This window comes from Acipenser ruthenus, chromosome 14 (assembly GCF_902713425.1).
Source record: "Acipenser ruthenus chromosome 14, fAciRut3.2 maternal haplotype, whole genome shotgun sequence".
NCBI lineage: Eukaryota > Metazoa > Chordata > Actinopteri > Acipenseriformes > Acipenseridae > Acipenser > Acipenser ruthenus.
The window spans coordinates 29,961,345-29,978,666 of NC_081202.1; the positions used below are offsets into that span (position 1 = coordinate 29,961,345).

At 37.6% G+C, this 17,322-nt stretch overlaps 1 protein-coding gene and 1 long non-coding RNA gene across 6 annotated transcripts in view; both read left to right on the top strand.

Moving 5' to 3' along the window:
• The first annotated feature begins 4,545 nt into the window (after positions 1 to 4,545).
• On the top strand, positions 4,546 to 11,630 carry LOC117419982 (uncharacterized). 4 transcript variants are annotated; one of them, XR_009307290.1, is made up of 4 exons: positions 4,546 to 4,747; positions 5,130 to 5,255; positions 10,951 to 11,282; positions 11,502 to 11,630. It is a non-coding gene; the product is annotated as an uncharacterized LOC117419982 (long non-coding RNA). The 4 variants fall into 4 exon arrangements; XR_009307289.1 differs by lacking the exon at positions 10,951 to 11,282; XR_009307291.1 differs by lacking the exons at positions 10,951 to 11,282; positions 11,502 to 11,630 and adding an exon at positions 10,842 to 10,944.
• Positions 11,631 to 11,659: 29 nt separating this feature from the next.
• Positions 11,660 to 17,322, top strand: part of LOC117419981 (transcriptional enhancer factor TEF-3) — a 38,834-nt gene continuing 33,171 nt past the window's right edge. For both annotated transcript variants that reach the window (XM_034033445.3, XM_034033446.3), the window contains exon 1: positions 11,660 to 11,781. In XM_034033445.3, coding sequence (XP_033889336.2) covers positions 11,775 to 11,781 — 7 coding nt within the window. In that variant the 5' untranslated portion in view covers positions 11,660 to 11,774. The remainder of the gene's footprint in view (positions 11,782 to 17,322) is intronic.

Consider the following 17,322-nt stretch of genomic DNA (forward strand, 5'->3'; position numbering starts at 1 on the left):
GTAAGCACTCATGCACGCAGGTTAGCTCTGCAAAGTGGCATAGTTCAGTGTAAGCACAGTTCAAGCACAAAGTCCCAGTGCCAGCCCTTTGTCAGAGTATTAATACACGCTCAATAAGTACATATTGAACATTCAATTTGCCCCCCACTTTTCAACAAAGTTAGGCACCTAGGGGTGGGAATACATCTAACCTCGGCACCCACCGACAAAACTATCACCCGTCACTGAACAGCAAAACTCAGGTCTGTAAATTAGTTAATAGGCTAATCTGTTTCTTACTGTATCAGCTATGGAGAGAAAAGGACCAACCATATTCAGGATAGTGGGGTTTTAAAACTGTCCTAAACTGCACATCAGCTTCTTTTATTACAAACTGGAAGCAGTATTTTTAGATGAATGAACTACTGCACTGCAATTCCAGTATCTTCATGAATTTCTACAATTTGGAACTTTTCTATTATTAAGAAGCATTATTTTTTTAATAAATGAGTGTAAATGGGAAGAAAACATTTAAACATTCAATATAGTAACTGCTTATACTGAGCTTTTTACTCAAGAAAAGATTGCATAATATTTTAAGACTGTTTAAAGTTGGTAAGAATAAACCTGGGCGCATGTAACTTAAGAGTACTTAAATTAAAGATAAGCTTATTTCTGTTTTGAAACATTGAAAGCTTAATTTTTTCATTTAGAAAAATGTGGCAAACTTTGCACTGTCATGGAAGCTTATTAAAATGTGTCCTTTTGTATGGGATGTTCATTGTGTTTGGTAGTTGTAGAAAGAACAGGAAAATGTGCTGCAGCTAAAACCCTGAAGAGGGCGATACAACACATACAGCAATGTACAGCTGCAAAGGGTCTTTTTTTGATCAGATAGAATGCACAGAACTATGGCATAGGCCTACTTCAATGTAAAATGGAACAAGATTGTGGGACACTATAACATTGAATATATGTTTTTATTAAATTTGTATAATCAAGAAAAAACGGTGAAAACACACTGGAGCAAAAGCTATTGAAATGAGTGCAATACTTGTGTTCGCAATGTTAAGATGAAGCTCTTCAGGACCAACAGAGAAGAAAAAAATCCACTAGGTGGCACCAAAATTAAATAAAACTGAAAACGAAACTTTTCACCCTTGTGTACTTTTCACAATAAACTGTTAATATACTGTAAAAAGTACAAATAGAAATAAGTGCTATTGCCTGAACTTATTAGGGCTTTCTCAAGCACAATCACTGCAAAGTGTATTCCATGTTGTTTCTACACTAGAATATAATTCCTTATTGCATCCTTCCACACACTAACAAACTTGCAAGCAAAAACAGCTTTGTAATTAAATTAAATCTAATCAAATGTTTTATTTCTGCTGTTTTTTTTCTTTCACCGAAAATACTTCTTCAATCACAATAATTCATAATTATAAATCAAATGTTAAGCCTAATTTAGTAGAGCTTTTAAGATATTGAAACATCTACTAATAGAAGATCATTTACAATTGTATTTAGTATTTCTAAATTTAGCACTATTGACTGTTAAAATGGTTATGGATAATATATATATATATATATATATATATATATATATATATATATATATATATATATATATATATATATATATTGTAACCCTGTTGTTTTAGGCCTTGTGCTCACTAGAAATGAATACATTGTTGGCTTTCCAGTAGCTATAGACAAGCTACACCCCTCCTTGAAGCAAGTTTAGCTGTTGTGCATGGAAGAAGAAACAAAAAGCAGTGATCTTCTGTCTTTACCTAATGGTATTTTATACTGGTATATTGTTAACAATTTACAGGAAACAACCAACTAAAAATAAAAAGCATTATAATATACAGAGACAGAGACAGAATTCAAAAACAGCAAACTGTTTTATATCCAAGAATCAGTATCCAACAGGATATTCATCAATCACTAGAAATACTTAATGAAGAGGTTTTATGAACTGAAAACTCACTACAAGGTGTCTACCATGCTAACTGCATGTGTGTAAACAAAAAGTTTTAAAATGCAGACCTGTCAACCCTCCCTTATTTGCCGGGACTCTCCCGTTTTTTGGACACTTCTCCCGGACAAGTCTTGGGACAGATGTTCTCCTGTATTTTGCACAAAACTCTACTGTTAAACCCACTTTGTGTCAGCAAACATTTAATTTATGCAAAACTAGTGTACAGTCTGTTGTTACTGCAACCCCCGTATATACGTAACAGGGTTTAGGACCCAGGGGAGACCTGTGGCAGACATGATGCAGCCAGTAGTTGACCAACTACGGTGGCTGGGCATGCGATAAGTCCTCCTGGTCTGGTAAAAAAAAAAAAAAAAAATACACAAAAATAGTGGTCCAGATTTCTTGAACGCAACATATTCTCACATAACCATAAGGGCGTACATTCCGTAAATTATGCAGGACTGATAAGTACGAGAGATCACAAAAACACAAAAAGACAGTCAGAAGCGTTTCAATCTTGCCTAACAAAAAACGGAGATCAAGGAAAGTTACATTTGCAGAGATCTGCATGTTGTGACTAGTTCAGCAAATCTGTAGTAGACATGTGCCCAGACTCACACATTGCAAAGTATTGTAACGTTGAGTGGAAAAAGGGACCCAGAGTTTGCCAAACAGCCGATTTTATTCAGCAAGGGTCAGCACACAACACAGCCCACAGCAGAGTGCAAGCAACCCCTTTATACACAAAAGCCCTCGAAAACACGTAACATTTAGGCATAAGAAAACACGTTACTGGACCCCACAAATCGAACGAGAGACAAACACAACATGATTGGAAAACAATCACAAGCACACTGGGGTGACAACTCGATCACTCTACCATAGCTTGTCCTTTGATGAAGAGGTCAATGTGAAGTACAAACTCAGCCTTCAGGTTTGTTCTATGATAACAGTAACACCACCAACTGGACCTGTTCAGTGTAGCCTATTGGCTGCTACCAAATCAACCACCTACAACTACAGTACTATAAGAACCACAGGGGCCAAGAGAGAATCTGATTTTCTGTTTGATATTGTTCCCTTTTTAAAGCAATTAGAAGGAAGCAATAAAGTGGAATACTTGTATGCCTATCTTGTATGCCTTTGTCTTATGTAGGTGTTCACTTCAATTTAGGCCACTAAGATTTCAGTTTAGAAAAGGTCCCTTATTTTGAAAACTCAATGTTGACAGGTATGAAAATGTAAGAAAGATTTAAAAAATGAATCTGCAGTATCCCGGCTGTTCACCAGCGCTGTTCCTGCAGCCTCTGAAGGCTGAAAAGTTTAAAAAGTTTGAAGGGTTGGTTGGTACAGTTCATCCCCAAAGCCTTTGTCATATGTCAGTAATAGTGCAAATCAACAACATAAACCTCAAGTAGCCTAATATTTTGGAATTAAGGTTTCAGCCTTATGTACTGTAGTAAAGTATTAACAGGCCCATCAGAATTTAAGCTCCAAAAGTTATTTTTATTAGTGGGGCTTGCGAAGCAAGAGTCCCCACTTTAAATCTTCAACATACTTCCTCTTCTTCTTCTTATTCTTCTTCTTCTTCTTCTTCTTCTTCTTCTTATTCTTTGGCACACTACTCCTCTTACACCGTTTAAGCTACAAACGCCGTTCAAACTTTAAAACGTGTAGACCGGTCTGGAATAGTGTGCTTGTATACAACTTTTTGATATATTTTATACTTTTTAAACTATTAAGCTTTGTGTCCTTTTTTTGTCCATCTTCCTTCACTTTAATGGGACTTTTTTCAACATTCTAAAGCTCCGCATTGCTTAAAAACTCCCAGACTTCCAACATTTTATTTACTGTAAACGATGTAACTTTTGACACAAATCAGCTACTTTGACCACTTTCCCAACAAGTAAGACAAAAAGTTAGAGGGTATGACATCTTCTACTTCTCAGCTATTCAAATATGAAATCAAAACAGGAATGGCGTCTACCAATCAAGAGGTACAGCTGTTTTAGTAACAGCATCAACTTATTTCAGTAGGCTACTCCCCACTGTTGAATTAACTGTCAAAGAACTTTGAGAAATTTCAAATTCTAGCACATTCTAAGCATGAGACAATTAATAAACAATGTGACTTTTGACACAAATCAGCTACTTTGACCACTTTCCCAATAAAGCAAGCCCCACAATCTAGTTGTTATTATTATTATTATTATTATTATTATTATTATTATTATTATTATTATTATTATTATTATTATTATTATTATTATTATTATTAACTACCTAATTAATGGCAACAAGCTCGTGTCATGGCATGCGTTATATAAAAGTAAACTGTATTGTAATGCAGTGTGTCTCAAGCAGTTCCTCTCTAACTCTTACACTGGTCTCCTGTGTTTTTTTTTTGTTGTTTTTTTTGAGAGTTGGGGCGTGGGGGGTTCCTGTGATGTATTTTCCTCTGTTGAGAACCGAGTCTGTTTTCCTTTGCCGACCGAGCCCCTCCCCTTGCTCAGTGCTTAGCCCCCCCACGCCCTGCATTACGTAGACCCTGCCTCTCTCTCTCTTTCTCTCTCTCTCTCTCTCTCTCTCTCGCTCTCTCAGACTTCGTTCCATACGAGTCCCAATTCCGGGAATTCCAGCCTTCCCTGCTCTCTAAATTACACAGGAAAGGGTAACAAAAACTACGCTATTCCTTTCAAAATCCACCCCCCAAATCTACCAGTGCTGCACTTCCCTCCCTTGCCAATGATCCTCAACTCTGTTTTTTAAAACTTCTAACAGGTGAGTTTCCTTGAAGTTATATTTGGATTAATTTTATTTTTCCGTTTATTTGTTGTGCATTTGTTTGTTCATTTGTTTTATTTGCAATGAAGCGCTTGTCCATTGTTTTAAAAACAGTGTGTGTTACTATTGTCTGTCGTTCCTCATCTCCCTGAATTTTTAACAATCACAATTTTTTAGCATTTTTATTTTTACCTTTTCCACCCTGGTGGTCGACTTTCTACAGGGGGGGGACAAAAACACACCACCAGGAGTCTAAGAAAAGTTAATAATAATAATAATAATAATAATAATAATAATAATAATAATAATAATACAGTAATGAATGTTTTTAATGTCTGTTTGCTTGAAGCAACTTTGTTTCTTTTTTTTTACTTTAAAGCCAGCTGTGACATCTTACAAGATTTGGAAACTGAAAAGAAAGAAAGAAAATACCTCATGACAAAATAAAAAGCACCAGCTGGCTTTTTTTAAATTGCCAAAGTATAATTAAACAATTCTTCAGAAGGTGGGTACCATAGATTAGTTTGTGGTTTTGCATTTGTAACCAATATTGGTCGTTCTGTTTGACTAGACAACATCGTTTTTCTTACTTGAAATATACAAGGGCATTATTATTATTATTATTATTATTATTATTATTATTATTATTATTATTATTATTATTATTATTATTATTGTTGTTTTATATATGTAATTACTAAATAATTACTATTGTTTTATATATGTAATTACTAAATACTATGTAATTATCAGCAAAGTAGGTGAAGTAATGTCTGATAAAATGCAGATGTGAGTGCAGTACACAGATTTCTTCATATTTGTATTAGCCTGTAGTAACCAGAAAGTGTCAGTGTTTACATGGATAGTAGCAGCAGCAATTATTAATATACATTCTGTCTGTATTCCATTTGCTACCAAGTCGTTAGTTGACATGTAAACCAACATGCTGTAGTTCTCGGTCTCTTCTATGTATTTTTTATAGGACACTATTTCACCTGTTGCTATTCACCTGTCTGTGTCTAATTCATGACATATATCGTCAACTGTCCTTGTATTTAAGATAGAGCTAAACTGTTTGTAATAATAATAATAATAATAATAATAATAATAATAATAATAATAATAATAATAATAATAACCCCCTATTCAATATAATAATGTAATTATTTATTAATCACATTGAAACACAAATATAAACCTGCAGAGGGTGCATATCCCTGACAACTGGTATACAGTAATGTAGGCAACCAGGATTGATGTAACAAGTCTGCAATTTTTCCAACAGGAACATTCCTCATTAGTGCTCCTTTTAAATCATTTAAAGAACTTGGGGTAGAAATCTACACTAAAGAAGTGCAGACTAGGTTGTTTCCATCCCTGTTTAGTTAGTATGGGTGCAGCTGCTCTCTTTACAGACAATTTGACAAAGCATAGAAATGCTGACAGTAATAGAAATGCAGTAATACCTTTTGACAAACATTTCAGCAGTCTTATGTGTTGTGAAAGACATTGGCAAAGACTTCTCATCGAGGTCTTTCTCAAGATTTTTTGCTAAGTTTCTTTTTAGTACTAGTGTTGTGAATGTGCCTTTAGTGTGAGGTCATGGTGATACAGATGCCATACTAAAAAGTTGTAACCAGAAGACAACAGAGGAGCTTAGCCAAAACCATTGTACTGCGCAGAGGAAAACCACATTGTTATGAGTGTGGCATGGGAAACTATGGGAGGTGGCACTTTAGCAAGTGTTTTTGGCTGGTTAGTACAGTCAGTAAACAGGTTCAGAAATGCACACCTCCCAATCTCTAGCTTGTTTCCAGGGTGTGATGTGGTTGTGCTCAGGCAGTTGTTGGGTGCAATTCAGCCACTGGTGGGTTCTTTACTTGAGAACCAACTGGGCTCTAGTTTGCTTAACCACAACGACTGGAAACACCTGCTAGGAGAGTGAAATTAGATACATCTGGTTTGAGTCATTTCATTCAAGTCTGTCTTAAAGAGAAACTGCTTTCAAAAAGGGGCTGAACAATGAAATATATTACTGTTTTTAAATCATCAGAGAGTTACACAGTTGCGTTTAAATATGAATGTTCTTGTAGAATTGTGCCATTACTGCAGTAATTGATCTTTTTGATTGGTTCGTCTGTCCAGCACTCTTCTCAGATCTTCCCAAGGCATACACAGGGCTGTGAACAGGTTCATGAATATGCAAGACAAGCCCCAAGAGTGACCAAACTGTGGCTCGTAAGCCGCATGCAGCTCTTTTGCAGTTCAAGTGCAGCTCCCGGTGAAATGCTGGGTGACGCACACTTTGCAGCTCGAATGAACTGAAGAAAGAATATCAAACAAAAACAAAAAGAGAGAAAAAGTAAAAATAAACACAACAAGTTTATTATTTTTGTTCTCTGCATTCATTCATGTTAATTATTCTTTCTTCTCTCCCGTTCGCTCTCTACTGTGTCTTTGAGCCTGCATGGTCACTGCAAGGACATTTCGCAACTTGATGACTTTCGACTCCGCTCGCTGGCGCATGCGTATTTCCGTCACCTGATGTGCAGTTGAAAGTGAATTTCATCATTTTAAATTAAGTGCTCATTCATTTAGTTGAGACAATGGCATTGAGTAAACCCTCCACCCTAATTAACTGAAGTATGAGGCTTTAAGCCAGAATGGGAAGAAGAGTTCGCTTTCACTGAAAACAGTGGTAAACTTGTGTCTCATCTGCAACAGTGGTAAACTTGTGTCTCATCGCTTACACACTGTAGTCTGTACAAAGCGAGCAGCCTCAAATATGAAACAAATCACAACACATTTACATCCGAATAACAGAGTTGGAGAAACAAGCTGGCCTCTAAAATCACGCCTCAGCAGTCAGCAGATGCTCCTTTCGGCGTTCAGTAAAGAATTTGATTTAATGACTAAAGTTTTGTATGGCATTGTAGATCTACAGTACAATAGAAATGTAGTATGCGGCTCATAGAGTCAAGATGTTTGGCCACCCCTGCCCTAGATAGAAACTGATATATACCATGTGAGAACTCAACTGCCTCTATAAATGGATACAGACCACATGCTTTGAATTAGTCTTTGCATTTGGTACACGACTTATTTATTTGATTATATCAGTCATGTTCCTTTACAGGCATTGTCCAGTATATATTAACAGTGTAACTGCCACTGTAAAAACCTCTGGCAATATCAATGATACAGACCACACATTTGGTTTACAGCTGTATTTTATGATTCTCTTGATCATAATGTCCAGTAAAAAATCATTAATGATACATGACTTTTTTCACTTTACAATCCCTCATTTTTTCATTTCCATTAGAAATGCCCCTTAAATTATACCCTCTGGGATGCTTGTTCACAAAGACACCCCATTCTGATTCCCTTTGGTAGTTCAGCACTGATGGCTATCCCCAGTTACGTTCAAATAGTGTATTCAACAAAAGAATCAGATTACCTTGAAAAATCTGATTTAAGTGGCTACAGAAACACTGATCTTTTACCTGACAAATCATTTTTATAAACCCATAAATCACATACAATTCTTGCTCTGTATTTTTCTTGATAGCACTAGATTTTGTTGACCAATATATTTCAGCCATAATATGCTGTACATGTTGGATCTCTTTTGTTCTTTAGCTGTGTTTGGCCTCTTTAGATTTATGTTTGGTATCTGATCTATGTCATAAGCCTGGTCTTTATGATTCATTCCAGTAAGCCAGATCATCCGGAGTTCAAAGCTGCTGTTTTAAAGCTATCGCTGTCTTGAAGTAACACAATTAAAAACCCATCACCAAAAATAAGACATGGCTGCTTCACGTTTAAGCATGCAATTGCATTAAGTGAGCCTGTGACAGGGTACACCCCGCCCCTGTGCGTGTATGTATTATTTTGTATTTGTGTTGTGTTACTATTATTTAAATGTTTGATTTGATGTGTTAAAAACACTGTGTTTTGTTATTGTTGTTTTGCATCATGGATGTGGTTAAAATTCCCCATCCATGCTAAACTCGTGCAGAATGTGACCGTCTCCAGATTGATTAATGAATTGCTAATCTGGAGACGGTCATCGGTATAACAACCTGCAGCTTTGGCTGAACGAGGTTGGTGTGTTCAGGGAGAAAGAACGGGAGAGAGACGGAGAGAACTGAGAAAAATACAGAAATAAGCCATTGCTACTTGTGCTGGCTTTAAAACCAGTACGTTTCTTGTTTGTTCGCTGTTCTGTGGTTTGTCTGTCTGTTTTGGCCACCGTGCCGTTTTTGTTTTGGAAAGTGTTTTGTTTAAATCTTTTGTTTTATAATTAAAACGCGCATCAACGCTTCCATTCCCCAGTATTGGTGTCTGTGTATTTCCTGGTCTGACGTCATCTGTGACAGAGCCATGAACCCACACTAGGATGGATGAAATGTGTGTGTGTGTGTGTGTGTATTGTGTATATTGTGAAAGCATGGTAAGGCACAGACATGAAGGGTAAAGCACAAATATGTAGGAAAAAAAGGAATATGGTTAGCCATGATACAACATGACACATGCATAATATAAGCATGGGCAAAACATGGAAATGCTAATTTACCTTGCAAATGTACTGTGTTGGATCTGTATTTTTTGATTGAGCCCACCTATAGTTCAACTGTACTCAATAGCATCTGCAATGGGAAGACAGTGGGTTGAATTTAATTATAGCAGTGCATGCCACATGCAGTATTTCAGATGTGTCAACATAGTAAAATCTAATAAATAATTCAATAGAATAACATCATTTCATTAATAGTCCCTGCTACACTGAGTGCATAATGTAGAATTCTGCAATGGGAAATGTTGGTGTATTGTTACTTGTATTAATAATATTGCATTCTGCACACTGTCGTGTGGAGTGCAGTTGAGTCATGTGAGCATGGTCTGAATATCGGTTTGACAATCTGGATTGGTCATAAAGAAGCATTACAGTGGCTTTTGTGCTTCCAAGGGGAGGAATATTGGTCAGGCACACTTTTGAGCTACAGAGACCCCTACTGGTCAGTCGTCCAACAAGTCCAGGCAGCTTGGTCCTAACTTCCGCTGTTTAAGTTCACTGGAGCGGAGGTCGCTGTTGTTCTTCCGCACTCCTTGCAGCCGTGGCATTCAAATTGGACATTTCAAAATGGGACGAATCAAGGGGACAAAAAAAAAAAAAGAATTGCTAAGTTATTGCGGTGGATATTCTTTCATTGCTGCTTTGTGAGTTTTGAGTTTGTATATTTTTTTACATTTTTTGTGAATGTTTTCTTGCTAGCTCTTTTGAAATCATTTTACTTTGTCAGTGTAAGCTTTTCTGTTGCGTGTTGGAGCCTAAATGGACACTGGACTACTTACACAATATTTAATGGAAAGCTCTGTATAAACATCCTCTTACAAATGTTAATGAGTCTATTCATGGACCTTGTTTTTTTCACAAAATATGAAATAAGAAGTAGCACAGCCTTTAGCCACACTGTTGTTCGAGTCACCACAGAAGAAAAGGTTCATTATTAACAATTGTTGCTCACTAACTCACTGCCTTTAAAGTATTTCCCTGTCATTGCCTCACTGCTCCAGCACGGAACAATAAGAACCAAGCTGAACCGGATTTGACCCGATCAGAGAGCAAGAAGGAAAGTCCCTTTTTAAAACTGCAGTGTCCCACAAGAATGACTATTATCAATCACGAAAAATTACCCAGGGTTTGTCAAAACTCCATACATCTTATCATGGGTGCAGATGTCACCCTGTGCATAGAACATGGGGTGTAAGTCTGAAGTTAAAAAAACAACACCACCGTTTTATGTTAAAAGTAGTTTCTGAGTACAAGCTTCATTTGTGTGATTTGTAATGTTAATACGTTGTGTGTTAATATGTCTCTTATTGTATAATTTGTATACTGCACGAGATGACATCTCTCATACAATCAGAGACACCCCACATGACATATTACCTAATACACTAAAGAAGTTTCGTTGAGTATTTTGAGTATTATAGCTTATTTTTTTTAACTATAAATTTAGTAGTCGCCAATTTATTTTTACCCCATTTTTCTCCCAATTTGAAATAGCCAATTGTATTATTTTAGGCTCAGCTCACCGCTACCACCCCCGCTCTGACTTGGGAGCAGCGAAGATGAACACACGCTGTCCTCCCAAATGTGTGCCGTCAGCCGGCCGCTTCTTTTTGCTCTGTAGGCCCGCCATGCAGCCACCTCAGAGCTACAGCATCTGAGGACAACGCAGCTCTGGGCAGCTTACAGGCAAGCCCGCAGGCGCCCGGCCAGTCCACAGGGTATGCTGGTTCGCGGTGAGCCGAGCACATCCTGGCCGACCTAAGCCCTCCCCACCCAGACGACGCTCTGCCAATTGTGCGTTGTCCCTTGGGAGCTCTCGTTCATGGTCGGCAGTGGAATAGCCTGGACTCGAACCGGTGACCTCCAGGCTATAGGGCGCATCCTGCACTCCACGCGGAGCACCTTTACCGGATGCGCCACTCGGGAGCCCCCCTGAGTATTATAGCTTCTTAGGTAATATATGATGATGAGTTGTTTTTTTAATTAATAAAATAAAGTTTGTTTACACAAAGTGAAGTCTTTAACAATTTAATTAATATCAAGTTGTATTTTTCACAGTCTTGAAATCGTGTGAATAGGGCCCAACATGCAGTATTTGTCATGAACGTCCTTGATATGTTTCTAGACTTTTTACTGATGGTCTAATTGCGCTCCCCCTTGTTGTCTCCCCAGGACTGCTAGCCTGCACAACAACCCCCCCACCCCGCCCCCCACCCCCAGACTGTCCCCCCCAGCGGCACCACGTCGGCAGACTGGGTCCCAGCGAACTCCCCTGGGGGGAGCAGCGAGGCATTGAGCGAGCCGCTGAGCGAGCCACTCGACAAGCCCCTAGAGAACGATGCAGAGGGCGTCTGGAGCCCCGACATTGAGCAGAGCTTCCATGAGGCGCTCGCCATCTACCCACCCTGTGGACGACGCAAGATCATCCTTTCCGACGAGGGCAAGATGTACGGTAGGTATCAGTAGGAGCACTAGACTGTTGCAAATATTTAGATACTTTTAAATATATTATTAATTGATATTTGTACTTAATATGTTACATTTGTGCATTACCATAATATTTTCCTCGGAAATTACCATAATATTTTCCTCGGAAATTTAAATTAAAAAGAGTTCAAATATAGGGCCTCATTTACGAAAATTTATGGTGCGCAATAATTGCAATTACTGTGCACGTTAATGATTTCCGTATTTACCATTGCAATTGTATTCATTATTGTGCGAAATAGTGGGCATATTATGATGCACACTAATTTTATTGTGCCATACTATGGTAATCAGAATGAATATGTGATTTGTATGGTAATGCATGATAATTTAAATGAGCATCCAGCTCAGAATAAGGAGATGAGCTGCATTCACGTGGTATTTACTAAAGGATGTTAATTTTAGTGTGTGCATTAAAGTGATCATTTATTAGTGTGTATGGGAACCAGGTTTTAACCACTGATAAGCATGCTATTTTTCTGGCCTGAAAACTAGTGATGTGCAGTTTGATTCTTTTTACTGACTCGATTCGTTTGATTCATTCAGTTTAGTGAATTAATTCAACAGATTTGTTCGTTTGATTCACTGATTCACTTACGCGAAATAAATACATCTTGCTGAATTACTTGGTTATGAAAATTAGTTTGAACGGAAAAATCTGGCAGCATGGCTTTTTAACAGCACTGAAAAAGCTGTGAAAATGCATAATGCATAATGTGACCATCTCCAAATTGATAATTGTTAGACAGTACCTTTAAATAATAATACTACAAATACCAAATAACACAAAACATGAAGTATGCACAGAGGCGGGGAGTACCCTGTCACAGGCCCATGGTGCCATAGGACGCAGTGGATTACCAATGTTCATTAGTTCATACTATTCAGTACAACTGATATGTTAAAATTGTAAAACCACCGTGATACAATGCTATCAATGGCTCTTACTATTGTGCTACCATTCACCCTTAATCCTTGCATTACCATTGTAGTGCCACTGCATTGGCACTGAAGAACATGTCATTCTTTTTTCTGGGTCAGTCAGTCTGATAACTTGTGCGGCTGTGAAGTTTCAGGCTCTGTGTGGGGGTCCCATTGGATGATCGAAGGGTTAAGCCGGGGTAGAAAGTGGACACGGCTGTGACAGGAATGGTATGCTGGCAGAGCTGGAACTCAAGAGTTCAAGGCACTTCGCAGTGTAACGCAACACCAGAATAGACATTTACCCTTTAAGTGTTTGGCAGAGGGAAACAAAGAAACACTAGGGTGCTTGCCATGTGTTGCTGCGTCCCACATGCACCTGTCCCTGCTGTGGGTCTTTTTAGCTCCCCATTCCTCCCCTCCACGATCCTTGGACAACAGATGAATTGTGATTTACAATCTGCACATATCGTCTTATCTGACCTATATTACTTGCTGTTCCCCTAGGACCGACTTACATTTGTTCTATCGTGAAGTTTTAAGGACTATTGGAGAAATTTAAGAACTAAGGGAGTCTATTTTAATGATCTAAATCCCACAGACGGATTCTGCCTAGTAATTCCCCTCCTACTACAATACATTCAATGAAGGAGCACAGTGTCACATTCATTCAAATTGAGTGAAATATTTAATCCTCATGCATTCTGCCTAGTTTAGTGATGATGCAGTGCTGTAGTCTGCTAATTGATCAACTAGGGATTCTTAAGGTTAATGCTCTGGCATTCAGTGGTATTTAACTTTTCAGTTAGCTTAATGAAATAGCTTTAGGTACAATCATTGTCCATTCTACACATTAAAACATAAGCAGCTCAGCTAGTAAAAGTAAAGTCATGCCATTAAGAGCCGGCTCCAATCTTGGTCACAACAAGATGCCAATCTTGGCTGGGGACAGCACTCCACATGGGGTTTTGGGTTATTGAGTAACGTATTCTCCAATTTAAACACAGTCAGTAAAATTCATTTTGGGTGAGTAAAATGCAACATTACCTTGAAGTCATGAGTACTTTCAATAAATACTGTACCTACTTTAATGCTAACTTACGAGGTATGCATTAACTATGACCTTACATTTTAACTGTAAGGTTACTGTAAACATGGTACAAAAACTTAGTCTAACAATAAAAACAAAAATTATTCTTATTTGCTTTATTGACCACAAACAATATGGTTCTGAAGAAAATAAACACAGAAACAGAACACTTTTTCTAATTCCAATGCTGCAGATGGAATATACTTAACAAAAGGCCTGCATGCTCATACTATATATGTCTAAAGATGTATTCCTGATTGATCACCATGCTATAGTAATATAAAGCATCCAACTCTCTCCAAACATGGAATGTTGTTTTTATTATATAGATTTGCCTTCCAAAAATTTGGTTGACAGAATTCGTAGGTTTGGTTGACGGGGGACTAAGACGGTGCAGAGAAATCCAGAATCCAAAATCATGAATCCAGTCACTTATTCACCAGTCACAAACACACATTGCAAGTGATTGGAATCAAGCATATGTTTAAAAAATTTTTTTTACTGAAAACCCAGACGTATTGGTCACGTGCTTCTGGCAATCCCCAGGCAGGCTACAATTAGCTGTCCCGGTCCCGGCATTTCTATGATCCATTCTCTAGCTACGGCATGCAGTATAATCACATTTGACCACTGAGACGCCGGGGAACAACGAAGTATATGAAGCTTGATAACATGCAAACTCAAGCTGTTCAGCAAAATTGCAATATGTATTCTTTCCGCATTCAATTTAAATATCATGCGTAATTCAGATTTTTTCAATGCGTAAAACACGCAGTACGCAGCTTACCAGAGTGCTGGGTGGGGCCACACACAGAGTTTGGCCTTTGCGCGCCAACAGGTTAGGGAAACGGACTGGCTAAAATGACCCCTACAGGTCAGAGGTCCCCGAGTCCAGGCAGAAACTGGCCAGACTGTCCTCTGTTTAGATTTGACGGGTGTTTACATTTCATAAAAGCGGTTTAAAGCTTCTTTCTTTGAAGCATTTTTGCTACACTCTGTATAAACTGAACAGGCCTGCTTCCTGGATCAGAAGGTTATAAATGTGACCTACAAGCACTGCTGTACAACAGGGAAACAAAGAAACAAGTGAAATTGGTGCTCTGGTTTTTTAACCTTTGTCTGACCACCTTTGCTGGAGGCCCGAGTGCTTTCCCCCACATGCTTGCCTGCCAATAGTTATAACCACGGAGATAGTTGCTGGGCAATCTGTAAGATAATGGAAAACAAAAAAAAAGAAACAAGCCACATTCCCTTTTACTGTACTGTTCTTATGATCCCGAAAGGCCAAACTTCCATTGCATTTGCTTCAGTTTAACCTAATCATTTTTTTAAATGAGAACATTCCCTGTGCCCAATTATGTTCACAGGGCAAGGCACTGATGCTAAGACAAAGGTCGTTAGTGCTGCGTTATAGGGTGCTAGGTGGGACAAACAGGCACAATCAGACTTTGCCTTGTGAAGTGATTTTGGTACCATGTTACCTTGAGCGTTTACACCTGTGCAACCGTTGGAAAAAATTTGGGGAGTGACCTAAGTAATTTTGATAACGAGGAAAGATTTGCCTTTCGTCTTATCGAAGAGCAAATGCAAAGTAGCTACTGAACACACAATAAAAAAGCATCATGTGAGGGAGACAATGTAGAGATATAGTAACATAGGTTAAAACAATGTATTATTTATCTTAATTATTATTTAGTTTAATTAAAAAAAATTTGTTTGGCAATTATGTGACGAAAAAAAGTTATCCGCTTTTTTAAATAGTTGAATGTAGAGTATATGTGTATAGTAATATTACATTTCACTGCAATAGGGAAATGATGTTTGTGATACAACATACTTCACAGATTCCACAGATTTACAGTACAGCATCTCTTTTGTTGCCTTCTGAATTACAAATTTCATTTTGCAGATATTTCCATTGTGGATTTTGTGTATATGCATAATTATATCCCAAATATTCTACACAGATATATACAGATATATTATAAATTGATTTTGAAAGGTATTATATACTTTGAAATATCCCAAATCATCAGGAAAAAGAAAGAATGTGAGATATATAAAAATGAAGGTGTCTTTTCTAATAGCATTAAAATGATGATGCACACATCAGTGGATCTTTTGGTTTTCTGGAAATGTTACCACTTGGTTAGCGAATTGAATACTACATTACTTTCTTAAATAGATACCCTCACTGTTTTTTTCTCTGTTCAGATTATCATTGTAGTTTTTATATACCTTCATCCAGCATTGACTGCCATCAGATTGCAGTAGGCTGGGGTTTATAGCATGTATTTATCATGTTTGATGTGCTGGCATCCAGTACCAGACACAAATTCTTCTGACTGTATTTTTTATGTTATACTTTACAAATAATGTACTCACCTTAATTTAAGAGAGAAGGAAATTGCTAAAATAAATAAATACAAATTAAAATGTTAATATGAAATTAAGAAACTAGGTTATTAAGAAATTAAGAAACTAGTTTGGCAAGGTTTTTACTGATTAACAGTGCAGCTTATGAAAAAACAGTTTTATTGGGAACGTGTTTTAAAAAGTGCCTTTTGAAAAGAGCTCAGACCTATCCAATTCATGTCGGATTTAATATGCGCAGACGTTCCAAAAAAATGTGGCATTAAAATATAACTGCATTAACAACAAGCAACACAAAAAAACTGCCAAAATAACCTGCTGTTTATATTCCATGTCCACAAGAATGTCTGCAATGCAGCTTTTACTGTCCCTGCCTGCATCTGCAGGCTAGTAGCTTGTACCATACTCTGTTTTTGACAGACTGCAAATATGTGTCTGAGCCATTTTTGTATTGTTCTGTTAAACTAATCAAGAAAGACTGTTTTCAGTGACAGAGAGGAAATACAATATTTGTAATTTGCCTGTGCCAATTTTTGCCTGTTTTCTAATACATGTATAGTTATGTTGAGCTGTAAATGCGGAGATGCCAGTGTCTTCAATAAGTAAATTAGACTGACTGTATGCATAACTGTATAAAAATGCGGGGTTCAGATATAGCACAGAAATTCAGTAAGCATAATACATCAGCACTTTAACCAAAGGACACAGAAATACATAACAGCCTGGAGTGCGAACTTGCCCAGACTGTGAAAAAATTATTTAGGGGAAAATAAGAGTCCCAGAGGAAGTGCTTAGGCTTGGGGGCAGGGTCTGGTTCGCACCCCTTTTGATGACGTAATAGCACAGAGATTGCCTCATTTATAAATCAGAATGATTAGTGGAGCACGTTTTCTATAATTAACAAATAAGTACCAACATGTTTGTGGTTTATACATCTTGTCTGTGTTATCAGGGTGTTTTAAACACTGTGAAAATGTCGCGTTTAAAGAGAAAACAATACATTAACTACATACTTACCGTCGTACCCCGTCTAAAAGTTTATCACTGTAAATTTGCACAGTGATTTTGCATAATTTTGCATAATGATTTACAGCCATGTTTTTAATATGATTTACCATACCT